The 26,907-nt window shown below is 51.8% G+C and overlaps 11 protein-coding genes across 11 annotated transcripts; 6 read left to right on the top strand and 5 right to left on the bottom strand.

The window, feature by feature from the left end:
- Positions 1–408: 408 nt before the first annotated feature.
- J3458_019050 (uncharacterized protein) lies at positions 409–1,160 on the top strand (the record flags this gene model as incomplete). Its single annotated transcript, XM_007810157.2, has 2 exons — positions 409–688; positions 754–1,160. The coding sequence occupies 2 exons, from the start codon at positions 409–411 to the stop codon at positions 1,158–1,160; spliced, it is 687 nt and encodes a 228-aa protein (XP_007808348.2).
- A 763-nt stretch (positions 1,161–1,923) lies between these two features.
- Positions 1,924–4,248, top strand: J3458_019049 (uncharacterized protein; the record flags this gene model as incomplete). The annotated part of the gene is made up of 1 exon (XM_007810156.2): positions 1,924–4,248. One exon carries the CDS (start codon positions 1,924–1,926, stop codon positions 4,246–4,248), a length of 2,325 nt encoding a protein of 774 aa, XP_007808347.2.
- Positions 4,249–5,694: 1,446 nt separating this feature from the next.
- J3458_019048 (uncharacterized protein) lies at positions 5,695–8,433 on the top strand (the record flags this gene model as incomplete). The annotated part of the gene is made up of 5 exons (XM_007810155.2): positions 5,695–6,143; positions 6,235–6,268; positions 6,325–7,398; positions 7,462–7,512; positions 7,566–8,433. 5 exons carry the CDS (start codon positions 5,695–5,697, stop codon positions 7,983–7,985), a joined length of 2,028 nt encoding a protein of 675 aa, XP_007808346.1. The 3' UTR covers positions 7,986–8,433.
- A 215-nt stretch (positions 8,434–8,648) lies between these two features.
- J3458_019047 (uncharacterized protein) lies at positions 8,649–9,575 on the bottom strand (the record flags this gene model as incomplete). Its single annotated transcript, XM_066121378.1, has 1 exon — positions 8,649–9,575. The coding sequence occupies one exon, from the start codon at positions 9,573–9,575 to the stop codon at positions 8,649–8,651; it is 927 nt and encodes a 308-aa protein (XP_065973735.1).
- Positions 9,576–10,964: 1,389 nt separating this feature from the next.
- J3458_019046 (uncharacterized protein) lies at positions 10,965–12,487 on the top strand. The gene is made up of 2 exons (XM_066121377.1): positions 10,965–11,794; positions 11,886–12,487. Exons 1-2 carry the CDS (start codon positions 11,200–11,202, stop codon positions 12,320–12,322), a joined length of 1,032 nt encoding a protein of 343 aa, XP_065973734.1. The 5' UTR covers positions 10,965–11,199; the 3' UTR covers positions 12,323–12,487.
- On the bottom strand, positions 12,057–14,542 carry J3458_019045 (uncharacterized protein). The gene has a single exon (XM_007810152.2). It carries the CDS (start codon positions 14,354–14,356, stop codon positions 13,262–13,264), a length of 1,095 nt encoding a protein of 364 aa, XP_007808343.1. The 5' UTR covers positions 14,357–14,542; the 3' UTR covers positions 12,057–13,261.
- A 1,168-nt stretch (positions 14,543–15,710) lies between these two features.
- On the top strand, positions 15,711–17,138 carry J3458_019044 (uncharacterized protein; the record flags this gene model as incomplete). Its single annotated transcript, XM_007810151.2, has 1 exon — positions 15,711–17,138. The coding sequence occupies one exon, from the start codon at positions 15,711–15,713 to the stop codon at positions 17,136–17,138; it is 1,428 nt and encodes a 475-aa protein (XP_007808342.2).
- Positions 17,139–17,327: 189 nt separating this feature from the next.
- On the bottom strand, positions 17,328–18,104 carry J3458_019043 (uncharacterized protein; the record flags this gene model as incomplete). The annotated part of the gene is made up of 1 exon (XM_007810150.2): positions 17,328–18,104. One exon carries the CDS (start codon positions 18,102–18,104, stop codon positions 17,328–17,330), a length of 777 nt encoding a protein of 258 aa, XP_007808341.2.
- A 411-nt stretch (positions 18,105–18,515) lies between these two features.
- On the bottom strand, positions 18,516–22,593 carry KAR3 (kinesin-like nuclear fusion protein). Its single transcript, XM_066121376.1, has 4 exons — positions 22,286–22,593; positions 22,055–22,217; positions 19,189–21,985; positions 18,516–19,128 (listed from the first exon to the last, which is right to left on the bottom strand). The coding sequence occupies exons 3-4, from the start codon at positions 20,935–20,937 to the stop codon at positions 19,069–19,071; spliced, it is 1,809 nt and encodes a 602-aa protein (XP_065973733.1). The 5' UTR covers positions 20,938–21,985; positions 22,055–22,217; positions 22,286–22,593; the 3' UTR covers positions 18,516–19,068.
- A 204-nt stretch (positions 22,594–22,797) lies between these two features.
- ILV3 (dihydroxy-acid dehydratase ilv3) lies at positions 22,798–26,887 on the bottom strand. The gene is made up of 2 exons (XM_066121375.1): positions 26,520–26,887; positions 22,798–26,433 (listed from the first exon to the last, which is right to left on the bottom strand). Exons 1-2 carry the CDS (start codon positions 26,597–26,599, stop codon positions 24,702–24,704), a joined length of 1,812 nt encoding a protein of 603 aa, XP_065973732.1. The 5' UTR covers positions 26,600–26,887; the 3' UTR covers positions 22,798–24,701.
- vps66 (Vacuolar protein sorting protein vps66) lies at positions 23,222–24,250 on the top strand. Its single transcript, XM_007810148.2, has one exon. It carries the CDS (start codon positions 23,462–23,464, stop codon positions 24,245–24,247), a length of 786 nt encoding a protein of 261 aa, XP_007808339.2. The 5' UTR covers positions 23,222–23,461; the 3' UTR covers positions 24,248–24,250.
- Positions 26,888–26,907: the final 20 nt, after the last annotated feature.

Here is a 26,907-nt window from a genome sequence, read left to right as displayed (position 1 = left end):
TTGATTTTTGGTTGTCAGGCTTGGGCAAGAAGCCAGGTCAAAAACAATATAGAATAAAAGGTTGCAACTATACTTGGAGGATTCATTCACTAAAGAATCGTATTAGAGTGGGAATTACGGCTTCTATTCCTAACTCTAGTGTGAGTCTGTCATGTCTAGCAAAGCCTCTTACTGGTAGGATTGGTCCTCTGCCACGTCCGTTGTGAAGCTGATGGGATGCCATGGTGAGTTGTCGGCCGGCGTGGCGCCAGCTGTCGCTTGTAAATTTCCAGCTGGCAGAACTCGGAGTTGTTTACAGATTCCTCTTTTCACACCGCAAAATTTCAACTTTGCGAAAACAAACAAGAAGCCTTCGACAAAGACAACGCAACGAAACAACCAAAATCGCGTACATTCATGTCTAACAAGATGGCTTCACAACCCCAGTCATGGAAGGAGTGCCGCCCGGCCAACAACCTCCCATTTGACGACGACCTTGATGCCGTTGCCGGGCATCAAACAGCAGAAAGACGGCCCAAGATGGACGCTTATTGCCGTTACCTCGTGCCGGAGCCGGAGAAGTCCCTTGAGGATATCCGTAGCAAGGGCGAAGAGGTTGGCTTCCAGCGTTTTTTCAACCAAGGGCACAAGGAAGTAATACACGAAAGAGTGGAATTCCTTGTCGATAAATACGTCTGGCTGGTATTTCGTAAGTGCTTCATCATTGTGACTATAATCTGTCTCCTGGCCGTCCTAACTCATTTCTCGTTATAGTCAAGCAACTGGCCGAAGACAAGCGTCCGGCCTTTCCCTGGGCCAAGATCCAGCTGGGCGACATTCCTGATACGGGTCTGTCTGTCAAATACGAACAACGGTTGGCTGCCCGAAGCAGCAACCCGCCGCCCACCGCCGAGGGGCCTGCCGCCGAAACGCCCGCGCCGAGCGAGGCTGCCAAGAAGGAGGTTACCGCCATCCTTGGGCAAAATGCCACCGTGCAGGCAACCAAGACTGCCTTGAGCAATTGGGTCATGGTATCCAACTCCAAGCTCACTCTTGCCGACCGCATCAACCTGGCGGCTACAGTTTGGCGAGCTGCTGCCAAGAACCTCCAGGAGGATGCCATTACCTCCTGGATTGTCGAGGTTCGCGCGCTGCTGCAGAACCTGGCCAGGCAAATGTAAACGGCGGCATGCCATGGCGGAGGAAAAGGCGGCAGGGTGGGAATTCGGTTAGTCAAACTACATTAAAATAAAAACTTCTGGTTGACATACTCTGAACGTCTTATCGTACTTTGTGACCCGGTGATGTCCGATAATATGTCCTGTGATGTATCCCAGTATATCTTAACATATTTTTAATATATTATACATCACATTATATCTCGTAATGTTATGTAATAATATTTTTATTTCCAATACAACTTAACTTTTGCCTTCACCGTCCGTCGTAGATTGTGCACACAACACATGTTATATATCAGGTGAACCTAGCTCCGGCCCTGATTGTTCTGGACATTCAACGCATTGCTCAGGGCCTACAAGAGTGCGGTGAGTTGATATATCCATCCAATCGCTGATCCAGAAATGCCTCTCATCTTGTAGTGCTGTGTGTTGCCACCTCTGAACAACAATGAGCCTGTTGTCCTTGACAAACGACTACTAGCAGCTGGCGCCAGCTGTGAAGTCTGATTTTTATTTTATTTATTTATTTATTTATTTATTTTTTTTTTGCTTTCCCCTTTCCCCTTCCCCCTCTTCCCTCTTTTTTTAAAAAAAACCCTCCATGACGCGTCGACACTCATTAAGCTTCCTTCTCTACACAATTGCATTTCACAAGCAACCATGTAAGTCAAATAACACGCGGCTCAGCTCAGTTCGTCAGGTCAGGTCTAACATGCTGTCAACTTAGACATCTTGACAAAGTCTGTTTGCGCCAATAAACATCATGTCTCTCCAGACAACGATCCCCCCGGAATGGGAAGAAGACATTGGCGAGGTCGTCAAGACCATCAAGCGAGAATCTCTCGACCCCTTTGACATTTTGCGACCTCCACACGAGAGCCCTCCTCTGCTCATTGGCGTGGTTCGTGGGCCACTGGCGTCTGGCAAAACCAGAGTGCTTCCGCCAGCCATCAATGAGGCCCTGGTTCGAGAGCGAGCCGACACTCTGGTTGTGCATTTATCAACACAGCTCGAGATCGGCTACCTCAATGCCACAGATGACGGCAGGCACCCGAATGGAGGTTTCCCCATCTACAGGGACTCGTACGACGGCTTCATGAGGACTCTGCGTATCAACTCGGAAACCATGAGTGACGAGATTGCCCCCGACGAGCGAGGACATTCGTGGCTACAAGGCGGAATCCTGCCACCAAAGGTGACGATTCTGGTCGAGGAGGACAAGTCGCTAACCGCAGAGTTTTGCCTTTTACTCGTTGAGCTTCTGGGCTGGGCAGACGCCGCGGCTCGGGGCTCCCTTCCGCTGGCTTTTGAGGCCATATCCATCTTCGTCATTGGATGTAGTGATACTGACAGCGTCGTGTGGCCATTTTTGGACAGCGCGGCGCAGGCGATGCAGGCACCTCTCCCCGTACCCTCATGGACACTGTGTCGTCCTCCAAGCCAGGGCCAATACGTCGTCTCTGACCAAAACTTGGACGAAGATCTGGGTCGTGTCGCCCAGCAAGTTTCCGGCTCATTTTTCGTGGCCTCGGCAGCGCCACAGAAGCTTGCCGTGGTCTGTTTCCCGCCTTGGGAAAGAGCAGAAAGACTTCGAGGCCCAAAAAAGGACGTGCAAAAGATTGACAGCTTCACGATTCTGGAAGATCTTGACCATGTCTTTACGTCGGATTACAGCCCGCCTGCTTTGAAGATCATCTGCCTGCCCCATGGATTCCGCGCCCCCGTGCAGCTCAAGGGCTTCAACCGCGTAGTCGTATTCGGCAGTCCTCTGATCGAGAAGCGAATCACGGACGCCAGGACCGGACGAATCGTCATGGCACCCCTGCGCACCTCCAAATACGATGAGGTGGAAGAGGCATCGTGGGCATACCGATCCGACTGCCCAGCCAACGCCGTGACGGTCTACAGGGGCACAGCCGATCGACCGATTGCGAAAAACGCGGAAAGGAGAACCAAGATAAACGGCGAGCATCAGGCCGGTTTCTTTGCGGCTCTCTCCAATTCACAATTCCGCTCGTCCTCGATTGCCAGGTGCGCCGCCGAAATGTTCTTCGTCTTCTCGGGTTTCCGCGATGACTGCCTGAAGCAGCTGCGTCAAATGCGAATATGCCGCGTGTCGCCGGGGTTCGAATTTGGCGGCGGCGCAGAAGTTGGCGATGCGGCGCGAAGCGCATTTTACGAGCTTCTCCCCATCTTTGATTACGACCCGCGTCTTGCTCTCTTTGCGGCTCTGCCCAGTTCCGACCCCAAGGTGGCCGTCATCAAGATTCAGCTGGCCGCATTGGTCAAGGTTGGCCTTGGTCATATCTTCAAGTTTCACGCCAAGTCTGAAGATGTCAACACCAAAGCCAAGAGGGTCGAACTTCGGAGGCGACTAGCCAACGACTTGCGTGGCTACACAAGGCGCATGGCTTCCCACGGGTCGCTGTGGACACTTTTGGCTCTCTGGAAATCTGCAGCCATCGAGTCTGGTTCCTTTGTGACGGACGACGCGGCCCTCGCGAGCAGTGGCTCTCTCCAGGTTGGTGAAGGGCTCGTCGGGATTACCTTTCGGGAATCGCGCCACGTCATTGACCTGATGTCGACAGTCTCACAGGTACTTGCTGCTCACCACGGCGTCCAGGCACAGCCCACCAATTTTGACGAGGAGAAACATGAAGAATTCACCTTCCGTCACTATGAAGAACTTCACAAGCATCTCTTGCAATGCTTTATCCACAGCGCAGTTCTGGCTGCTCCAGCTCCAGAAGACGAGTCCGCCGGCGAGAGCCAACGCGCCGAAGAAATGGACTTTTATGACATGCGCAGCTACAAGACTGTCTGTGGAAGCGTGTGGGTGTCATTGGTCGACTTTGACTTTGTCGAGCGCATCCAGAAACAAAAGTGTCCCCAACACAACGGCAAATTGTTTGGGATATCTCTGGAAGCCCACAAACTGCCCGGAGAGCCCTTTATCAGGGTCATGGACTGGTTGTGGATTCACCCGTCTCGAGTGGCGGAGTGGTTCAGAATCGCTGGCAATGGCCAAAGGGCACAAGAAACCTTTCAGCACGTCGCTGGACTTGGCGAGAACATGGACGTGCTGTGAGTCGTTTGCGCCATGACGGCCAAGGTGCGGCAGCCAGTAAAATGATAGCAACTCTGGCAGTTTAATAAATGAGATATTCAACCCATGAATTTTTTTGTTTCCCCTTGTATGTTAACCTGTGAATTGTTGCTTCAATGAAGCAAAAACGTCCGCGGATGTGACTGGAGAATCACCAAACAGCCGAGTTGAGTATGTTGCACCAAGCTTCACGCGCTCTGGGGACAGGGTTGAACCCAAATTAGAGTTATGAAATATCCGACTTGTGAGTTTGTCAGCAACTAGATTCCCTACGCCGCCCAGTCAGTTATGGGCTAGATGAAGTCAGCTCACCTGCTGAAATATCCCCTCTGGCAGCAGTAAGCTTGAGGCGGCAGCCAACGTGCTTAATACATGTTTCTAGTTGCCCAATCCATCGTCATTCGCGTCATTGTTGAGCTTGCAACGCAGACCATCCTCTGGCCTTTTTCGTAGTCCTTTTACTTGATAGATGTGTCTAGTTGCCTAATCCATCATCATCCGCGTTATTCTCGCCGTCGAATCGATTATGAACGCGTCAATTCACACTTCTACACCTTGGTAAGCTCTTTTCTTTCTCGTCGATGGTGCATACGTGAACCGAAATTTTGGTTTGCTGCCCATTTTATTTAAATCAAGCACATAACCGCTAACAATTATGCCAGTCACCCGTTCTGATCCCTGTAGCCAAGCGGATGTTGGCGTTAGGCATGGACAATAAGGCAAGTTTTCTGAGCGTTGTCCCCGTAGTTCGTATGCTTGCGCAGATTTATGACCGGTGCCGTCAGGCGATGCGATTACAACTTGACCTTGTTGCAGAGGTAAACTCTATATAAGGGTTCAGGCAGCTGTGTGGCTGAAGGTGCTGCAACTCTGTGGTAACGCACCTTGTGATGATTAGTTCATCCTTGGGTGTATAACATCTCAAAGAGTAAGCGTGTAGGGAAATACTTGATTCCCAAAATCTATTCGCCGCCATACGAGATATTAATTTCGAGGGCGTCAAGGCAATCTTGCGTTGGTGTCGCTGCCTCCCACCGCATCCGTGATGGGGCGCAAGCCATCAAAGGCAAACGAGACGTGTTGCGGAGATTTCAGGACGACGTTGGAGAAAGCGCTCAAACGGTACTTACAGCAAATTGAAGCCAGGGCCCAGGTAAGTGTCTTGGGCCCGGATCAGTCGGGAGTTTATTAGACTCCATGTGTCTGACTGCCAAGCTGTAACCAGGTCTGTCGATATCGTGGTCGAGATGGCAGGTGGAAAATTGAAAAAAAAAAGGCCACTGGTCGAGTTTTGCCTATACATGTGAGGTCAGTGGCCAGGATCCTAGTGATCAAGATATTTAAAGCGCAAGGACAACGGAATACCATTCTCTCCAACTTCAATTCCCAACAAGTTCGACCTCATCAAATCGTCCTGTTGAATCCACAATGACCTTGATAAAGCGCATTTATGAAATGGTGACGTCCTTTGTCACCATCTTCTCCCTTTCAATTTTGCCGTGGAGTGGTCACACACCCGAGCCACAGGTGCCTCTCAGTCCTGTGACTCCCGTCAGCCAAGCATTAGATTACCCCAGCTTCACGCCGCCTGGTAGCTCAAAAGATTCGACTCTTCAATGCGCGTATCCGAATATGAAAGGATGGGAGCCCTGTTCCAGTCCACTAGACCGCAGTTGCTGGCTCCGGCGCAAGTCCGACGGGAAGCGGCTTGATATCAATACCAACTACGAGGATACCTGGCCGACGGGAGTAGAGCGCCACTACAAAATTAATTTGGTCGACAGCTGGACCGCGGCAGATGGGTTGAACTTTTCGCTAGCCAAGCTGTTTGATAACCAGTATCCTGGGCCATGGATTGAAGCATGCTGGGGAGACCGGTACGTGGTCGTTAGGGCGAGTGGTTGAGACTTGGGAACCGGCGCTGACAAGCGGCAAAAAAAAAAGGTTAATCGTAAACGTCACCAATAGCTTGAAGCAGAATGGCACCTCGGTACACTGGCACGTAAGTGACATGATTGATTATATAGGGTTTCAAACTTACCAGACCTCTCCCATCAGGGAATCCGTCAGTTAAACACCACCCATATGGACGGCGTGAATGGCATCACGCAATGCCCGACTGCGCCCGCCGACTACTTTGTATACAACTTCTCTCTGACGCAGTACGGAAGCTCTTGGTATCACAGCCACTACTCTGTGCAATATGCCGACGGCGCTGTCGGGCCGCTGACCATCCACGGTCCGTCTTCGCATAACTGGGACGAGCCCGTCAGTCCGCCCCTGATACTGACTGACTGGTATCACAATTCTGCATATGAAGTGGTGTCGGGCGGCAGCGACGGCGGCCAAGACATTTTGCTCAACGGCCGTGGGAACATCACCAAGTATTCCTGTGGCAAGACTCCCAATACAACCACCATCAGGCCCGCAAGGAGCATCATGTTTGAAAGCCCCCGCGCAGGACAAGGGTGCAAGAAATATCTTTTGCGCGTCATCAACACGTCTTTCGACACGACTTTTGTCGTCAGCATCGATAACCACCTCCTTCAAGTGGTCAGCGCCGACTTTGTCCCCATCCAACCCTACACAACGTCGTCCATCCTAGTTGGCATCGGCCAGCGGTACGATGTAGTCGTCGAAGCAAGCCCACGCAACACATCTAGTCCACTCGACAAGAACGGGAATTATTGGATCCGTACCGAGATTGCAGACTGTTTCAATAGAAAAGCCCCAACCTGTTCGAGTTATTCCGAAGTTGCCATCCTGCGTTATGATAAATCCAGCACCGCCGACCCTTCTACCAAGAAATGGCCCAGCATTCCACTGAGGTGTTCGGATGAGCCATATAATAGTTTGATTCCAATCGTGCCATGGACTGTCAAAGCTCCAAGCAACGGGGCTCTGAATGGTGTGGTCCCGCGCTATGGTGAGGAGTTTGACGTCTATTTCGACAGAGATCTCATCGGGACAGACTCTCCCGTCGCAGGTTTCACCATGGATAGCAGCATCAAGCCAGCATCCATTCGTATCAATTACTCCGACCCAATGTTCTTCCATCTCAATCCTCAAGATACCAAACCCTGGCCTAAACTCTGGCGGGTTCAGCCGGAGAATTACGCCAACAGTGAATGGGTAAGAAGACGGCATGAATCAGCTGCCCTCCCAACTAACCAACTGACCAATCAAACTTGATAGATCTACCTCGTCTGGTATAGCCTACAGAACCGTACAAGCGGCGCTCACCCGGTATGTTGGGCCGACCCAAAACATGATGAATGGAAGCGTTGACCGCACCGCAGATCCACCTGCATGGCCATGACTTTGCCATTCTTGAACAAGCTGAGAACAAGCCGTGGGATCCAAAGAAGATGAACTTGAAACTCGACAACCCTCCCCGCCGCGATGTCGTTTTGTTAGATACCACCGGCTACGTGGTTATTGCGTTCAAAGCCGACAACCCCGGGCCGTGGCTTGTACATTGCCACATTGCCTTCCATATTTCCAGGGGCCTGGGAATGCAGATAATGGAGGACCAGAAAGGCGCGTTCGCCAAGTGGCCAGACGAAAGCCCTGCCATTGTCGAGGCCAAGCGTGTCTGCCAGAACTGGAACAAATGGTACGGAAATATGAGCAACTGGGCAGATAAACCACGGGCGGCAGGTGGTAATTGCGATGAGAAGTATGCAGATTGGTGCTTTCAGAATGATGCTGGAGTGTAAACCAAACAAGTTCCACGGACAATAGTACATGATGTGTCTATATGTGTTGCTCCCGATTGTGCAAGAATCATAATTTAATAACTGCACATCCTGTAGCCCCTAGATTTCTTTTTCTTTTATTTTTTGGTTTGCTTGCTTTGTGCAACTTGGCAGACGACGTGACGGTATGAGATGTTGGCAAGTTATACCCTAGAAACTGTTGAGTGACACGACGGGGTCCAATACGTACTGCCCCCAGGGGCCCAGCTGTACGTCTTTAACCCAGCGACGACGGGTACCTACCAGTTGAGTTGAACTGATAAACCAGTGTACGCGCCTCTTCCAGATGGATGCCCCGAGGGGTAGGGAATGGTGTATCAAGCTGTCCTCCTGGCTCACATCAGCCGTCATTTCCGGGGGCTTCCCGGCCACTCGCATGGACAAGCACAACAGTTACTCCCAAACGCACTGATGCACCCTGGGCAGGCGAGAAGAAAGAGACGGCCTAGTGTACTCTTACTCACGGAAGCAGGCATAGACCTTGACAAACTGCACCAGCAGCCGCCACTGGGCTCGTGCCATCATGTCTGCCTCTTCCTGACCGCTCGCTCGCTAGAAAATAAAATGTCATTCCCGGGTTCGCATCTCATTCAAGCCGTGTAAGCGAACCTGCCTTGCCCGAGGTCATCGGAACCGTTGTGATCCGGGCGGCATCCTGCAGCGGCGCGACACATAGTGGTAGACAGCATCGCGGAACCCCTCTTCGTCGAGGGATGAGTTCTCAACAGCGTCTCTGTAAGCCTGGACGCCGGAGAATCCAATACGCTCCAGGACACTCGAGGTGCGCCTGAAGCCGTCATCTGACCGTATGTTGAGAAACACATGGGCCGGTGTGTGGGAGTATTTGGACTTGACATCATCCCAGAAGTCGTAGATTGACTTCCACAGCATGACCTTCATCAGTAACACGCCCAAGACGTGCAGAGACGGGTTACCGTCGTAGCTGGCCGAATCGTCCCAGCCGCCATCGTTAACAGCTGAGCTGTTATCCGCGAGTTTCGTGGTCACAAAAACCTGGTCGTATTCCACTTTCCCATGCCGTCGGATAAAGTATACATCTTTAGAAGCGAGCTTGGGGGGTATCCAAGGCGTGCCGTGTAAATGAAGCAGGCTGGCCGCCACGACGGCTGCTATACGGTGTCTCCAAGATAGAGGCGGGGGTCTAGGGCTCTGGTCAAGTAGACTGCCAAGTGACACGGTCAGGCAAGTGTCGCTGTTATCCGGGGATTTTGGGTAGTAGACTCCGAACTTGGGCGAGGCGTTGGCAGAGCCGTCCGAAATGTAGCCGCAAATTGCACTCGGCGGTTTCCTGCTGAAGGATTCGCAAAGATTGGGAAGCTGAGGAAATCCTGCTAAATCGTCTTTGGGCCGAATCCGCTCCCCGTTCCCCTGGTTACCGGCCTGCAAGGTGAGATCTTGCCAGCAGGGGGTTACATCTTTCGCGAATCCAAACCTTTTTTTTTTTTTAGAAAGGTTCAATCCTTTTACCTTTCGGGTTGGACGGACATGGACAGGCTGCTCCCTCTTAGTCTCCCGTGGCCATTCCAACATCTGCAGAAGTACCTCCTCCCAGGCCCAGGTACTGCTGTGACTCTGGTCCCTAAAACGCCGCGGCTCGTTCGCAAAGGCTACATGAAAGTCCAGTTTCCTGACAGCCCTTTCCACGTCTTGGTCTCCACCTATGACCGGCAGGACAGGGAGGCTGGAGCCCTAGATGGACGCTGTGTGACTGCGCACAGCTACAAGGTAGACTTAGTCGCAGAGCGTTGTATATGCTCCGAGTCACAGTTTGCAAGAGACCGGATAGCTTGCCTCCAGAAGTTCGTTTCCGGAGGGTTTCGTCACGGAGGTTGCCTGCCAGGAGTATCTCCAATTTTCTGTTCGTATCTGCCATCTTATTGACCGCGTCTTCGTGCTGGGATATGTTCAACGCAACAGCGGCAAACTTAAGCAGATCACGCTTTCCAACGACGCTCCCCTCCTTGACCTATGCCGTTTCTTTTTAGTAACCTCGCTGAAAGGTCATGATATTCCTGTACATGTTATTCTTAGAACCCCATATACTAACCTCCATGTCTGAACCAAGATTCAGTTTTACCCTCAGTTCCTGCAAGGCCTTCTTGATGCTTTCCACGAGATCTTTGAAGTCTTCTGTGGTATAGTTGAGTCGTCGTTCGACCTCTAGACTGATTTTGTCGTCTCGCCAAAGAGGGCCAAAAGGTTCCGCCAGCAGCGGTTTAACGCAACCTGCAGGCACAATGCCCCCTAAGAGCGCTTCGCAGGTGTTTTCGAGAATCCTCTATTCGGTCCTTAGGGACCGGGCCAATGCATGCATCACCTTGGCTCGCCGCCGCAGTATTTGGACAGTGCGGGCGACGCGCTCATAGTGCTCGACGGCGGAAATAACGAGGAACTGTTCCAAGGACCACTCCGACAACCTCGAACGCGGACATGGCGAGAGGACCAAGCTTGACAGGACGGCTCTGAGAACAACTCACGTATGTGCCTCACATCAGGGGAACCGCGCTGGGGTTGAACAAGAGTTGAAGAAGGAATCGACTCGGCATTGGTCGGTCGTACAACTGAGGGGTACTGCTCTTCGTACAAAGCAGGTGTGAGCTCGAGGGGACATGATTCGACGCGGAGAGAGCCCTTATGCGCAAGGAATGGAGTCACAGCTGGCCGCTCTTTCCTCCCCAACGTCCATCTTGGTCACTCAAAACAACTCGACCATAAAAATAGCGCAGGAGGATAACGCAACACGGTCGACGCAGGAGGAGCGGGTGAAATACATATGGCGCCAAGCTCGATTGCAGACCGAGTAGCACAATGTTTAGGCGGCTTCAGAGGCATTGCTTCGGACTACCGCGACACACAGCTCGACGAACGAAAGGACAGCATCGTCACGGCTGTCAATGACGAGCTCGCGAGGTTCAAGTTGTGGTCTGAAATATCGCTGCTCACCGCACTGGACCAAGTTCACTAGACCATCGTCTTCGAGACTCGTCTCGTCTCAGAGAGCAAGTAGCGAGGCTTCTGGATGAACTGGCCACATCACTAGATGAAGGTGTGCTCATATAATAGCAAAACTGAGGGCAAAAAAAAATAAAAATGCTGAAGCTGCTTAGTTGAAGCGATATTGAGCGGAAAGGCGACGCCGTGGGACGAGGAGGTCATGGAAGACTGCGGCATTGACACCGAGTTGAAAGAAATACTTGGAGATGAAAAGTTTGAGTTCGACTCAGAACTGGCTCAGCTGTCCGTAGATATTGCCGATATCATCAACTCCTTGCTGCGGCTTTCCATGTCGATAAGGAATCCGGCGCCGCATGACCACTTCGTGTCGACCGAGTACGCAGAAGCAAGTTACTTTAGCGATTTCGATGTTCGACGCGCGGGGGCCAAGTACAAGGATGCAAACCAAGACTTGGTTAGACGATTAGGTGAAGCAATATCCAGGAGGCGGCGGTACTTGAAGTATCGCGAGTCGCATCATGCCAAGTTGTCTCAAGGCCTTGACCTCGACCAAGGCTGCGCCGAGGCGGGAGAAAAGAGCACAGTTGCGTCATCGGTGCCTCTGGCTATTAAGGACGTTGGGAAATCGGCGCCATTGTTCGGTGAACTAGACGAGGACGACCACTCGGAGACCAATCTCCCAGACATCATACGCCACGACCGCACCAGACTCCGAGAAACTCCGAGTCCCGCCTCTTCCAGAACAGTACACGAAAGGGCCTTTCCAATGTCCTTTTTGCTTCATGTTGATATCTGTAACCAACAGACTTCAGTGGAAGTGAGCCTTTTTTGCGCAGTGGAGGCTAGTCCAAAAGAAAGAAATATATCGCTAATGGAGCTTGTCAGACAACATGTTATGGGCGACCTCCGGCCTTATATGTGCCTATTCAAAAACTGCCTCACTGCAGATAAAGAGCACAGCAGGCGTCACGAATGGATGGATCACGTGCTCCAAACGCATTGGAAGACCTGGAGATGCCCAGGCTCATGCGAAGGATGTTGGTCCTCTGAAGCGTCCCTTAGGCAACACCTTGCAACAGCTACACTCGGCTATCGCAAGCTCCGGAGGTCTGAGTGCTATTATTGCAAGAAATGAGCGAATGAAACCGCTAGACGCAAAGACCGATTGCCCGTTGTGCGGGGAGACGCTGGATTCAACCAAACAGTATCAGCGACATGTGGGGAAGCACCTAGTCGACCTGGCTCTCTTTACTTTTCCCAAAACCGGCGACAGGGAAGATCCAGACGACGATGTTGAGATGTGTGATGACAAGGTGGGATGATGGTAGCGAGGTGGACGAGGATAACGAGATGACAGTGGATAACGAGCTGGACCAAGCCGACGAGCTGGACGTTGAAGCCGAGATGTATACAACTGAACTTGAAGGGGGTCACGAAATGCTCCAAACTGCTGGCAGCAACTCAATCCCGTCCAATCAGCAAACCCCAAAGGCATTGGCCAAAGTGAACAAGGTTTGGCAATGCGTGCGTATCATCGTCCACCTCAGCACTCAAGATCAGATAATAATACGCAATAATGCTCCTGCTATGGTGGCTGGTTCTCGGTTTATCTGGACTATTTCTGTCTGAATTGCCAGGTGCCCCGTTGTAACTATTGCCAGTACGCGGTGCAAGGATAGTGGTAGGGGGCAAGAGCCTCTATTTTTTCAAAATACAATCATGAGGCTAATACTGGTCTTTTATACCTGCGTCTTGTATCGCCGGTAGAGCTGTTTTTTTGCTATAAATGCACTATTCCGAGTTATTTGATCAGAAAAGTAAACCTGCCAAGGACAAAAAGTCTTGAACTCCCAGAGAATGGCGAAGTGGGAAAGTCTCGACTTCAAGCGAGGCCAGGAGATGAAGTAAAACTACTTCATCCATTGAGCAGTATATAGGCTTGTAATATATCATGGCTCGAGACGGGAGGTCCCAATGGCTAGCCTGTTGATTAGTCTGTCAGGGCCTGTTGACAAGTTGAAAAATATAGCATCGGGCTATTATAAATGACTCCCTTCAAGTCCCTCTTCCATCACTCAGATTGAACGCGTTCCGGTCTGGTGGATTAAATGGAACGTTCAACGCCATCACCATACTCTGTTGCGTTGTACATGATGAATGACCCAAAAGCATAACCTCCAGGCTGTCTGGTCTTCTCGATCAGCAATGCTTGTCTTGAGAAAAAATTATTTTAATGCAAGAATACCCCGCAACACCCAGTTCTAATCCTCCTCTTTCTTCATGTCACCATCATTCTCGTCTTTGATGGTCTCACTCGTCGGAGTGAAGCGGCCGTTTTTAAAGACTCTCCGTAGCTCACAGATTTTCGCATTCCTACCACCGGCCTTGCACTCTTCGCATTGTCTGCCGTGGGTCACAAAAAGTACATGCAGAGGGTATTTCTCTTCATCGGGAACCACCGCATCCAAATGGGCCTGCGTTTCTTCTCTGCCGGCAGCAGCTGGTCGCCAGCCAAGGAGACCGGTAATGCGGTGGACGTGGGTGTCGACTGCAAAGCTTGGTCGTTGCAAGCAGAATAGCAATACGCAACTTGCCGTTTTCGGCCCTACCCCCTGAAAGGAAATCATCTCCTTCATGGCATCCTCGTCTGACGCCTCAAACAAGTGGTCAAGTGAGTAGACGCCGTATTTTGCCTTTGTTTGCTGCAGAATGCCAATGATGACCTTGCTCTTGGTGGCAGCCAAACCGCCTGTTTGGATCGACTTCTCCAGCCTCGCTTGGCCACCGTTGGCAATCTCTTCCCACTTATCGCTACCGCCATATTCTTCATCCATGCTCAGCTTGGCTCGGGTGCTGTTCTTGTTGCTCGTGTTCTGTGACAGGATTGTGCGCACCAGGGCATCCAGGACGGACGGCGAATCTCCGCAGCCTGCGGCATTGGTAGGCGCCACGACTTCTTCTGGGCGAATCCGCTCGCCGTGGCATTTGGCCAGAATCTTGTGAGCAGCCCTGCATTCTTCCGCGGTCGGGCGTGCAAAGTCTGGGTACGGGGATTGTTTGGAAAAAGCGGAAAAGGACTTGAGTTTGCGCTCTTTGAGTATGTCCGCTTTGGCCGTCGCCGTCTTGATACCTAAATCCCGAGAGCTGATGATGGAGATGTGTTTGGCTGAAGGCGACACAGGCTCAGCCTTGACCTTTTTGACGTTTGGCCTCTTTGGGGGATTTTGTGAAGCACTGCGCTTAATTGCATGCGAGGCAGCCCGTTTGTCGCCGGAATCTATCTTGGTTTCCACGGCAGCTTCCTTCTTCACGTTTCTGGCACTTCGCCGTAAAGGCGCCACAGCCGAGGCGGCCATGAGATTGAGTCTGATTGACAGCGGAAGCGTTCGAAGCTCAGACGAGCCAACGATGGGATGTTTCCGGAAATGAAGTCAAAGCTTAAGAGCATAGTGCACGTGAAACATAGCCATCCCTATTGGGGTTATCAATGGATGCGAAGCCGTCTGTGAAGGATCAATTGATGGCGAGTGGAAGTTGACCACGATGGCTCGGAAGGGTCTGGTTGTAGATTTTGGGGGGGCACTGGAAATCGGGAGCCAACACAATGACCCCAGAGGCTAAACTAGAACGGTCAACGTCCGTCCGGTGGGCCTCCTCCAGATGTCCTCATCTACACCCCCAGACGCCAATCGGGCCATTGGCCCCCTGTCACGAAGCCGACTGAATTACGTATTTGACCCAGACCTTGAAAACCAGTGCAGTAACTTACATCTGTTTCGCAGACGACAAACAGGCCTGACGGCCATCAAGAGCTACCCAAGGATTCGTGAGTTGGACCGCAAGCAAGCAGGGCACAAACACAACCTAGGTTCAGCAGCGAAGCCGAACCTCGGAGGCTCACAAACATCACAGAACAAGTCATTCCTAGGCAGCTTCTCTTCCCGCATCTTATTCGAGCAGCAACACACCGAGAAATATCCGGTACTGCCTTGGTTGACGTTGAGTCCACTAGCATGGACAATGCTGACACTCTTCATCATCCATCCGGTCGTTATTCCCTGCCCAACCCCAGATGTCCCGCGTCTTACATCCAACCGGGCCGATAAATGAGCATCGAGCTGCTAACGGGGCTGTCATACTCACAGCGAGTTGGGGCGGTAGTATGGCGTGACCTCAATAGTATGCAGGCAAGTATTCATGTAGCGCCTGCGGCACGCATGCTGCCGCTTTTCCTGCTCACCAACCTCTGGAGGAAACCAAAGTGCGGAATGCTGAGCAGCATTTCAAGATGGACGGATTGATGCCAGGATCAGCTTTTGGCGGCTGTGGCATTACCACCCGCTTGTGCGACAGATTGTGTGACAGACTTTGACTACGTGATCGTGGGTGCAGGTACTGCTGGAAACGTGGTGGCAAACAGATTGTCCCAGGATCCCAACATCTCAGTGGCCGTCATCGATCCAGGTGCCGATCAGCGAAGCAACCCGAATGTCACAAACCAAATGACATGGCTGAACAATCTGGGTAGTTCAACAGATTGGGTCAACTGGTCTACCAAACAGTTCCACAAGCCAACGCCAGCAATCGTGTAATTGCATTTGATGCGGGAAAGGGCATAGGGAGCACAAGTTTTGATCAATGGTAAGTCTGGAATCGAGTCGTGTCAATTTTTGTTTTCTTTTGGAACTTCTATTGATGTGAAAATCAGGCATGACATATATTCGCGGGGACAAGGCTCAGTTTGATGAATGGGAGCAGTTTGGAAATCCCGGCTGGAACTGGGACACAATGCCAGAGTACTACAAAAAGGTCGAAACGATTTTCCCGCCAGCACCGGCGCAAATTCAAGTCGGGGCGTCGATTGAACCCCGATGTCACGGAACCAGTAGCGAACTGCACGTAGCCTTCAACCCAGCTCTTGAAAATGGTCCACTGTACGATACGCACAGAGATTCATGGGCCGTCATGAAGGAGGGCGTGAACAAAGATGTTAACAGAGGAACAACCAAAGGATTCAGCGTTTGCCCACAAACTCTGGACCCAAGGGAGAATAAACGCTGGGATTCTGCCACTGCATTCTACTGGCCCATTCAAAGCCGCCAAAACCTCAAACACCTCAATGGTACAGTGTCCAAATTGCCTTGGAAGAATACGAATGCAGTCTCGGGAGCCGAGGCCGCCGGCGTGGAATATCTTGGACCTGACGGGAAGAGGAGGACTGCCAAAGTCGGGAAAGAAGTCATCATCTCAGCAGGAGCACTGCGAACACCTCTTGTTCTAGAGCATTCCGGCATCGGGAACCCTCATCTGCTCAAGCAGAAAGGCATCGAGGTCGTGGTTGATCTACCAGCAGTCGGAGAGAACATGATCGACCAAGCACTCAGCTCCCTCTTCTACACCACCAATATCAACATCAAAGGCTATACTCTATACAGTACGTTTGTAACTGCGGCAGACATTTACGGCAGCACCATCGACAAGGTTGCAAAAGATACCGAGGCAAAACTTGGCAAACAGGCTCGGCAGCTCGCGCAGGCCAGCCACGGCGGCTTAAATGCTTCCGCCCTGGAGCGCATCTTGAAGATTCAGCACAATGTCATCTTCAACAAGCATGCCACACTTGCTGAGATCCTTTCCACGGCCCAGGGAGACAAGATTGGCACTTCATACTGGGACCTAATGCCCTTTGGTCGAGGCAGCGTTCACATGAGATCCATCGACGATGTTGATAGCCCCGTCATTGACTCCAGGTACTTTTACATAGACTTTGACCTTGCCACCCAGGTTGAGTCTGGCAAAGTAGGTGTCGAGTTCTGGACTAGCTCACCTGTGAAGAAAATAATCATGGGCCAATTCGCTCCCAACGCAACGGTATTGCCACCGGGGACCACGGATGAGCAGTGGAAGGAGTTCCTCGCAGACTCGAGCAGTTCCAACTCTCCTGCCATTGGGACCGCGTCCATGATGTCCAGGGAACTTGGCGGCGTAGTCGACTCCAAGCTGAAGGTGTACGGGACAAAAAACGTGAGAGTGGTGGATGCGTCCGTGTTGCCAATGCAGGTTAGTGGGCATTTAACGGCGACTGTTTACGCCGTCGCAGACCGGGCGTCTGATATTATCCTCGGGCGCCCGTGGTGATATTGCACACGCTGTCTAATGTACAACTAGATCGGAGTGTAGTTGAATAAATCTGTATGTGATGGATCATAACCACCAGCCCATTAAAAGAAGAAGAAAAAAAAAGCAGAAACCCCAACGTCACCTGCCTCCTCGTCTATAAACTACTCGGTATCCAATATTCCACGCCAGACAAGCCAGCCAATATCGTCACGCCTCCCAATCCATGCTGTCAACCATCCACTCCCATTCATACTCCACAGCCATGCCGTCGCCATCGCCGTTATTCAAATCAACCTCAACCTCTTTCTCTGCCAAAAGATATGCCTCTTTCAGCCCCTCGAGTATCTCGGTGACAATCCAGTGCAAATTATACATCTTCAAAGGCGGCGTCTCCTTGTCTCCCGATGCATCCTTCCATTTGTTGCGCAATCTCTTCGCCTCCGAAAGCGCCTTGCGGACGTCTCCACTTCCCAGTATGCCGTACAGCGGGTTTCCTTGCTCCTCGAGCGCCTTCAACACATTGTGATGGTACTCATGGGATGACGAGTTACCGGCGTATCGCGAGCTGCCCCTCTTCACAGATGTCCCACAGACCAGGAGCAAAAGCACAATAGCCTTCTCGACCCACGCGTAGAATTCGTGGAAATCAATCTTGAAGTTGATCTCGGCGTCGGCTACAGTAAATTCGCGGTCGACGGGGTCCAGGGCACGACCATATGAGTTCCCGAGGTCGATGCATTTCCAACGCACCCGGCGGTAGGCCTGTGCGAAGCGGTGGAAGGATTTGACACGGGAGGGACAGGTGATGGTGGTTGTGGTGGTGTGTGGGCCGGGCGTTGAGGTCGACGTTGCTGAGGGCGCTGCGAAGCCGGACATGGGCGGCGGCAACGACCTGGACCTTGTGTCGTGCCGGTCTAGGTCGTATGTCCGGCGTGATGAGGGGATTCCCGCCGCCCACATGGAGGTCTGCAGACCACCCTCCATGGTGAGTCGTGATGGCGTGGCGGGCCGATGAGTGAGTTCTCAACTTGCTAAGTGAAGGAGGCAAAAGAAGAAAATAGTGTGTGTCGACTGTGATCATCAGGTCCAAGTGGTGAAGATCAATGTGGACCTTTGTCAGGCTGGGGGGCTATTCATATTCGTCTTTTCCAATGGGAACGAGTTTAAGGTGTCTATTCGTATGGTGTTCGTTCATATGAGCGCGAGAGAGGCGGATTGCGGTCAGTTTCATGCATTGTTCATGGCCAGTTCAGGCGGCTGACATTGACCAGTGGACGAATAGGAAACCACACCGCACGCGCTTGCCTCCACAGTTCTTCACCACCAACACCACGACATGTTTTTATTTCCGTATTTGCTTCAATTCGAATAACCGGCTAGCCCACTGGTTGCCAACACGTATACTCAATGGCGAAATTCATGCCAGGAATTGGTTACTCGTGTTCGTGACGATGGTGGGCTCTTGCCCGGCCGCGGCCTGTCTTTGCAAACACCGCACAACAAGGCGGAACAAAGCTACCCTGAGCGCACGGAATGCCTTTGATGAAGCTCGCCATTCCCCAGCTTCACATGGCCATTTACTGTCTCCCAAGCCAGGTGCGCAACGGCCTCAACGACGGCTGAGCAGTCCGTGTGTGATGTAGCGACAGCGATCGATACGTCACCAAAAGGTCGAGAGGTTACAAGCAGTCCTCACCCACACTTACCAACTCTATATTCACAAACAAACCGAAATGAGTCCAAAAAATATGCATCGTAAACCTAATAGTCCTGGAGCATCTGTACAAGTTCAACTCTAGTCATCTGCGTCCACACAAGCGCGCTACCCTACCAAATCAGATTTTCCTAAACTCCGCCCAGAAAACAAATCTAACCAGACTATGCTTGCGTACATCGTTTAATTTCGTAACCCTTTAGTCGCACACTCATAATTGACCTTTTTTGACACTCACTCGGATCCCCTGATTTTCTTTGTTGCTTTGGCAGTGCCGATGTGGGTATTATGCACCTGGTTTTGTCATTAGCATCTCGTTGGGGCCTGATATCTGGAGGAACAAGCAATCCTTACCTTTGTAGCAAAGCGCAAGCTTGTCAGCGTTTCCTTTAGGTGCGTCTCCAATGGTGAAACCATGACAAACATGAGTGTTTTGCTGTTCCCGCCCAAACTGTACTGCAACAGGTGCGTGAGCTTGGAGTTTCTGTACGGAATATGACCAGATCCTCTGCCCAGAGCCTCGATCACGTCACCGAGACAGCTCAAGCTCTTATTGATGTTCTGTGTCTCCTTCATCCGATCGCCCTCGGCCTGCGAGTGCTTCAAGCGCTCGGATCCAGCCAAGTCAACAAGATTCAAGGTGCCTTCGCACCGCTCACCGGTAGCCACGTTCTCACCGACGAGCTTCAGGATGAATACGCTGTGAGACCGGGAAGACCGTTCGTTTGCCTTGGTGGCGGCAACTGATCGGTTCTTTTGCGCTTCATCAAGGATTCGCTCCACGCTGGACGCAGAGTTCAGCTGGACTGTCTTGCAGTTGACAATGGTTGTCTGCTTGCGGGCTTCATCGTGGCGGATCTCCAACTTTCTTGACCTTGCGTCCGCAGACCGGTCGTTGGGAGTGAGAAGGTCGTTTAGTTCCTCATTGTAGACTTCCACAAATGAACCCTCCATTGTGTATTCCCACGACTTTTCCTTGAGTTTTGTCATGGTGTCGTATATCATGTGCGTAGCTCTGGGAATCATGCCATCTTCGGAAGACATGGTGTAAGTCTTTCCAGACCCTGTTTGGCCATAGCAAAAGATGCAGACATTGTAGCCATCCAAGGCACTTTGGACGAGCTGAGAAATTTCTCCAAAGATTTCTTCATTCTGGACGGCGGGAGCAAAGACACGATCAAACTCAAAAGGATAGTTCTTTCTTGACACAACACCAAGGCTGCTCTTCTCCTCGGGTCCTGCCAGGACAATTTCTGCCGACGTCTTCTCATCGGGGAACGAAATACCAGCCTCTGCGGAGGCGTCGTCGGTAATAGCAGGCCGAACCCGGCACATGACGCGTATGTTGCCCTTGAGTTCCTGGTACTTGTTGAAGAGAACCCGTCTCTCGGTTTCTTCCTTGATGAGCTTTCGACGGGCTTCCTCGGCCGCAGCAAGAGCCTCTTGCAGCCTCGCTTCCATACTGGCAAACGAGTCCGATTGCGCCTTGCTATCAGATTCGAGGAATTCTACGTGGGAGCGAAGTGAGTTGATCTTGGCTTCTAGCGTGGTGTTTGCCGCGGACAGCTCCGTAATGTTTGTCTGGAGGCTGCCTTTGAGTGACTTCTCACGCTCGAGGTCGTCCCTTAAACTGTCGCATTCTAATCGAGCGTCTCGGATTTCTCGATCTTTTCGCTGCAGCTCTAGATTCAAGTCTTGTTGTTCATTGCCCATGCGCGCTCTGAGATCCTGTATCTCCCGGTCTTTCTTTTGGCGCTCGTCTTCCAATTCTTGCTGATAGTGTCGATTCAACGCATCGATTCTGGCCTGGTGTTCCTTTGTTTCTTCATCTTTTAATTGATCCAATTCTTTGCTGAGATCCTCGATGGCCGTCCTGTGTTGCCTGGAGAGATCATCAATGGTGTCCCGATGCCGCCTGTTCAAGTCTTCAACGTCTCGCTTTTGCTGCCACTGAAGTCTCTCTAGCTCGTACTTTGCTTGCCTGTTTTCGTCTCTAGCCGCGTCGAGGTCTGTTTTCAGGGCTTCGTTTCTCTCCTCCAATCTCTGGCGATGCTCTTCAAGCTCCGAGACTACAGCAGCCCTGTTTAGCACGACTGCTCCCATGTCCAAATAAGCATCAGAAGGGTTGACTTACCTCTGGTCTTGGCGAGTTCAAGGGACATCCTCGTGGCCTTTTCGTTCCACAAGTGTTGTGTTGACCATGTCTTTCAACTCCCTAAACTGCGATTCCATGCTATCAACTCTGCCGTCAACGTCCCATGCTGCAAATGCGGCCAAGTTAGAATCTTTCCTGAGAAATTTGTGAGGAGAGGGGGACTTGGTTGGAGAGCTTTTGAATGATGAGATGCAACTTTCCACCTTGGCCAATTGCTTCATCATTTGCGATTTACTCGGTGTCTTGGGGGGGACTGCCTAAGCCTCCGACGAAACTGAGCGAGCTTCTTTCGGCTCCACCCTCTTCGCTCTGACTGTTATATTCGGCGCGAGGGTAGAAATTGAAAGAGCAGAGGAAGAAGTCGTTCTTGATTCATCATGTCTAGATGCCACTCGACATCCATCGGCCGAGGTGACATTGTCATATATGCTCAAGCTTTGAAACTTTGCTGTGAGAGAACTTTCTCTGTTGCGGGTGAAGGCTGGGCTTGACTTCATGTGTCTGAGTTTCGTGTTTTGGATGCTGCTGTCACGGATTGGGCTCAAATTCGTACCATTAGTGGATGTTGTGTCTTCGAAATGTTCTTCTGGCCGATGACCGTGTGCCGTCCGCGGCCTGGCGGCTTGACTCTTTGACCTGGCATGGCTAGATCGGAAGGCTGCTGGGTTTGATCGATCAGTTTGATGGCGGGCAGGACCGAAACTCTTTGCAAAGCTGGTCAGTGACGTCGGGGCGGCAGTGTTTGTAGTGTGTCGCGTCGGTCGCTTAAGCTGAGTCGAGTTGTCAGATTTTCGGATAATTGTACGCATGACAGCACCCCCTCCTTTGGAGACAATCGTGTTGATGAGCCCCGGGAATTGTCCTAAAAGCTCACCTGTGGCAAAGTTTGTCCCTTAATAGCCAGTTTACTAGCAGCAGATGTAGAAATAGAAACGGACGTGGGATACTCGGCAGCCCGGTCGGCCAAAGGCTTGCGCTTCGGATCGGGTTGTTGTGCTGCAGTGACATGCCGTCGATTAACTTCTGAGGCGCATCACTCGCACAAAGGCTTTGGCAGCATCTTACCTGGCTGTGGAATCTCTCTTTTCAAATGAGGCTTGAACCCAGGCGGAGCTGGAATTGCTGTCTGCGCGCGAGCATTGTGTTGCGATTCGCTCAGTTCGGCCAGCCCTGCGTGAGCCGCTGGACCTGGCAGACGGCTGATCTTGGATGCTCGCAAAGGCTGCAACTGGGAGTAAGCAATCGCGGTCAGTACCTGCGCATCGGACATGGCCGTCATGCTTGGGGCAAACGAACCTGAATATCTGAAGTCTCCATTATGACGAATGGTGTATATCCCACGGAACCAGATTTCCCGTTCGCCAAGTAGAAAAACCTAAATGTCGAGACGAACAATCAAGCGGGCGAGGGTGAGAGCCGTGCTCCTTCGATCCGTACTCGGAGTCGACTTGTCGCAAAGAGAGTGCTGGCAAGTGGTTTGTTTGACGAGTGCTCAAAGTTGGGATGATTATGATCATACAAAAGAAACCAAGTGCCAAAGCGCGCTATTGCTTCGAAACACTATTTGGCTAACCCGCATGGGCTCTTCTTGGCCGGTCGGTCTTGTACTGGTGGAGTAACTGGTGGTCAGCATGCTGAGCGTGTCCGCTCGTAGATAATCGTTTTGTGGCGTTGTTTATCGGGGTTGCGGGGGGCAACCTTCGTCGAAGCCGCCACACGAGTGTCTCTCTCTCCTTGCTCAGCCACAGCGCCAACAGAGCTGCCAAAATGACAACTCTCTTGCGCCGCAACGCCAACATTCACATGCCTCCAAGTTTGCAACGCCCAAAAAATGTCGTTCTCAGCGAAACATTGATTGTTCCCACCCTCCACGGCGAGCCAAGTCGATCCGGTTGACCCAACCAAACCAAGTCCGCACATCCCATCATTTGCAATAGATAAATTGCTCCACCCTCTGAATTGCCAATACTCCAGGGTCGTTCGAGGGAGTGCCAGATCTTTCCTCGTCGACTTTGCCATTCCTTTGTTCCATCCACGGCTCATCAGCTACTCGAGGCTGCTCCGTGCATATTGGCCAAAGCGGTTCCCTGGTGAAATTCACGGGGCTGCCTATCGATCTTATTCTACACTGCACCGTACGACTCGGCTGGAGCGCGTCCAGCCAAGTATCGCCAAGATGGAAAAGTATAGCCAGTTCCGGGATCGAGGTAAGAACCAAAACTGCATCATCAATGTAGAGGGCTTCTTTGATGTACTCCATCCTGTCGCATGAGCTGTCTCATGAGCTAACCACACCAACGTTTGCTAGCGACGGGCATCTCGCCGTTCCTCCCGGTAGCCACGCCTCTATCTGTCGTCTCGTTGGCAACGCACGCCGTACTCTTTACATTTCGACTCCCCTTCTTCATCGCCTATGCCGTCAGCTACTTCGTGCTCTTCCACCACCTGCCGCTGCCCGTTGTCGCGCGCAAGATGGCACTATGGGGTCTGATGGCCATCCCGGGCATCTGGTGGGTAGATTTGCAGCTGGACGGTGTCAAACGAGGAACCCTATCGGGCCAACCTCTGCATCGTTTTCCTCACCCAGGCTCCATCATTGCCGCCAACTTTACCAGCCCCATCGATGCCGTGTATCTCGCCGCCATCTTCGATCCCATCTTTACCGTATCATACCCTGGGGAGAGACGAGTGCAGCCTGTCAGCTTGTTTGGCGCAATCATGCAAGCGCTTAGTCCGGTCAAAGTGACACCTCCCTCGAATGTGAAACTGGTCCACATCGAGGACTTGTTGAAAGCCTATCCCGACCGCGTGATTGCTGTGTTCCCAGAATGCGGCACTAGCAATGGCAAGGCTATTCTGCCGTTCAGCCCCTCCTTGGTCGATGCCCCTTCTGATGTCGCCATTTTCCCCGTCAGCCTACGATATACCCCCCCAGATGTCACAACTCCCCTGCCTGGACTGTGGCTCGGATTCCTGTGGAACCTGCTTTCGCGACCTACAATTTGTATTCGGGTCCGCATTGCGGAGAGCCAAATGAACACTGCTGCTCCTACGCACAGCAATGCCAATGCCTCCAACGGTACCAGTGAGCTGCGGTACAGAAAAGATGGCTCTCCAGACATATCAGCAGAGGAGCAAAGGGTCCTCGATCGTGTCGGAGAAGCCCTTGCCAGACTGAGCAGAGTCAAGCGTGTCGGCTTGACCATGAAGGACAAGGATGCTTTTGTTACGGTCTACAACAGCAAAAAGAAGTCATGAGATGTCCTTGACGGAGAGCGCTATTTTTGGCCTCCACGATCTTGCTTTGGGAGTGCGGGGAGGGAGAAAAAGGGTAGGGAATTTGATACGTCTAACTGGGAGATTTGGCGTTGCATTGCAAGGAGCATGGAACTGAAATTTCTCATTTGAATTGTGTTGCCTAGGTGTCTAGATATATTGGGGAAACCCCTAAATTTCACAGTCGCTTCATTTGCATTTTATTTCTTTCATTGTCCAGATCTTTCAAGATTTTCCTTTGTCAACAGTGAACATCACCTGGCCTAATGGCCATTATTTCTTCACTACAGTAGCTACAAATTTTGGCGATGCCCGGGAAAGCATTCCCTATTCCCTATTGGCAACAGAACCCCTTTTAAAGCGCCAGGAAGCAATAAATCCAAGACGAAAAAAAATCCTCTCAGCCCAACCAGCTCACATATGAAGAATCGACTGCTTAGTGAATAGAACCATCCGTGACACACCCTGCGCTTGCGTCGCTGACCAGAGCTGCGTACTTCTTCAAGGTACCCTTGGTATATCTAGGAGCGGGTGCTTTCCATGCCTTCCGTCGAGCTTCCATCTCAGCCTCTGGGACATTGAGATCAATGATCTGCTTTTCGGCATCAATGACAATCTCATCGCCATTCTCTACAAGTGCAATGGGACCACCAACAATGGCCTCGGGGACGATATGGCCAATGATGAAGCCATGAGAGCCACCAGAGTAGCGACCATCAGTCAAGAGGGCAACATCCTTGCCAAGACCGGCACCCATGATGGCAGACGAGGGCTTTAGCATTTCCGGCATACCAGGGCCACCTTTAGGACCGTCATAGCGGATAATGACGACAGATTTTTCGCCCTTTTTGATCTCGCCCCTCTCCAGACTGGCAATCATATCGCTCTCCGAGTCGTAGACCTTGGCCTTGCCTGTGAACCGGAGACCTTCCTTTCCTGTAATCTTGCCCACACAACCTCCAGGTGCGAGAGATCCGCGGAGGATCTGGATGTGGCCGGTAGGCTTGATGGGGTTGCTCAGTGGGCGGATGATCTGTTGGTCAGAGGGGAAGTCGGGAACGTTCTCCATGTTCTGTTTCATGGTCTTGCCGGTAACGGTGATGCCGGAGCCGTCGAGAAGGCCCTCCTCTAAAAGGAACTTGAGCAGACTGGGCGTGCCGCCAATCTTGTGGACGTCCTCCATCACGAACTTACCCGAGGGTCTGAGATCGGCCAGCAGGGGAACGCGGTCAGAGACGCTCTGGAAGTCATCAATGGTCAACTTGATGCCAACAGAGTCGGCAATGGCAATAAGGTGGAGCACGGCGTTGGTGCTGCCACCAAGAATGGAAACGACCGTCATGGCATTCTCAAAAGCCTGGCGGGTCATGATGTCGCGGGGTCGGATATCCTCCTTCAAAAGGGTCTTGATGGCCTCTCCGACGCTCTGGCACTCGGCAATTTTACTGGGGTCCTCGGCAGGATTGCTGCTGCTGCCAGGGAGACTAAGACCAATGGTTTCGAGGGCAGTGGCCATGGTGTTGGCGGTATACATGCCACCACAGGCACCGCTGCCCGGGCACGCGTGGCGGATAATGTCGAAGCGCTGCTCTTCCGTAATCTCACCAGTAATGTACTGTCCGTATGCCTGGAAAGCTGACACAATGTCCAGGGATTCGCCGGACTGGCCACAGCCCGGTTTGATGGTACCGCCATAAACCATGATGCTTGGGCGGTTTACACGTCCAAAGGCAATGGCAACACCAGGCATGTTCTTGTCGCAGCCAGGCAAGCTGATGTTGGCATCGTACCATTGGCCGTTCATGACAGTCTCTATACTGTCGGCGATGATTTCTCGGCTCTGAAGAGAGTACCGCATGCCAGTTGTGCCCATTGATATACCGTCACTGACGCCGATAGTGTTGAACCGGTAAGGAATCAAGCCCGCCTTGGCAACAGACTCCTTTACGATTTTTGACAGGTCCATCAGGTGCATGTTGCAAGGGTTGCCCTCGTACCAGACGGACGAGATGCCAACCTGAGCCTTGTTCATATCATCTTCTGAGAGACCGGTGGCGTACAGCATAGCCTGCGATGCACCTTGCGACTTGGGTTGTGTAATGGATGATGAGACTCTGTTAAGCTTGTCGTCCGCCTGGCGAGACATTGTGGTAGACAGGAAGCAGCGGCTACATGGTTGCAGATTGTGTTAGCGATTGAGGCGTCCGATTGGTTTGAATAGTCGGGGGCAGGATATTGAGGGCATTGAGCATACCCATGGCTCTTTGACGGTGTGAAGCTAGCTCTCGCCAGCGAGACCAGGCCAACAGGCCGTTGCCGCATCGCAGACAGCATCCTAGCTAGTCTGGTGTTGACAAAGGCAGACGGATGACTCGGTAGCGGTTGGATTAAAAAAAAAAAAAAAACAGTTGGACAATTTTTGTCAAAGTAACTAATCCCACCTCGGTCCAATTGCAATTGTCTACTGCCAGTGACGATTAGAAAGGCCAATTTGCCCTGAAATTTATCGAAGAGGGAATGCAAAGAGCCAGGTCAGCGGTGTCGGCGCGAACACTGTCAAGTCATTTTTATTAGCTTGTCCCTGTGACTTTTGTCCCTGTGACTTTGGCGGGCCGACCGAGCTGCTGGTGCTTCGAGGTGCT

Source organism: Metarhizium acridum (assembly GCF_019434415.1).
Source record: "Metarhizium acridum strain ARSEF 324 chromosome Unknown scaffold_555, whole genome shotgun sequence".
NCBI classification, from domain to species: Eukaryota; Fungi; Ascomycota; class Sordariomycetes; order Hypocreales; family Clavicipitaceae; genus Metarhizium; species Metarhizium acridum.
This window is presented reverse-complemented; position numbering and strand designations above follow the sequence as displayed.

Coding starts and splice junctions, on each gene's coding strand:
- ILV3 (XM_066121375.1), bottom strand. CDS start 26,599: ATGCTGTCTGCGATGCGGCAACGGCCTGTTGGCCTGGTCTCGCTGGCG. Junction 26,434..26,519: donor ACACCGTCAAAGAGCCATGG/GTATGCTCAATG, acceptor GCAACCATGTAG/CCGCTGCTTCCTGTCTACCA.
- KAR3 (XM_066121376.1), bottom strand. CDS start 20,937: ATGGGAGCAGTCGTGCTAAACAGGGCTGCTGTAGTCTCGGAGCTTGAA. Junction 19,129..19,188: donor GCTTGCGCTTTGCTACAAAG/GTAAGGATTGCT, acceptor TGACAAAACCAG/GTGCATAATACCCACATCGG.
- J3458_019046 (XM_066121377.1), top strand. CDS start 11,200: ATGGAAGACTGCGGCATTGACACCGAGTTGAAAGAAATACTTGGAGAT. Junction 11,795..11,885: donor TTTGCTTCATGTTGATATCT/GTAACCAACAGA, acceptor GGAGCTTGTCAG/ACAACATGTTATGGGCGACC.
- vps66 (XM_007810148.2), top strand. CDS start 23,462: ATGGCACTATGGGGTCTGATGGCCATCCCGGGCATCTGGTGGGTAGAT.
- J3458_019045 (XM_007810152.2), bottom strand. CDS start 14,356: ATGGCCGCCTCGGCTGTGGCGCCTTTACGGCGAAGTGCCAGAAACGTG.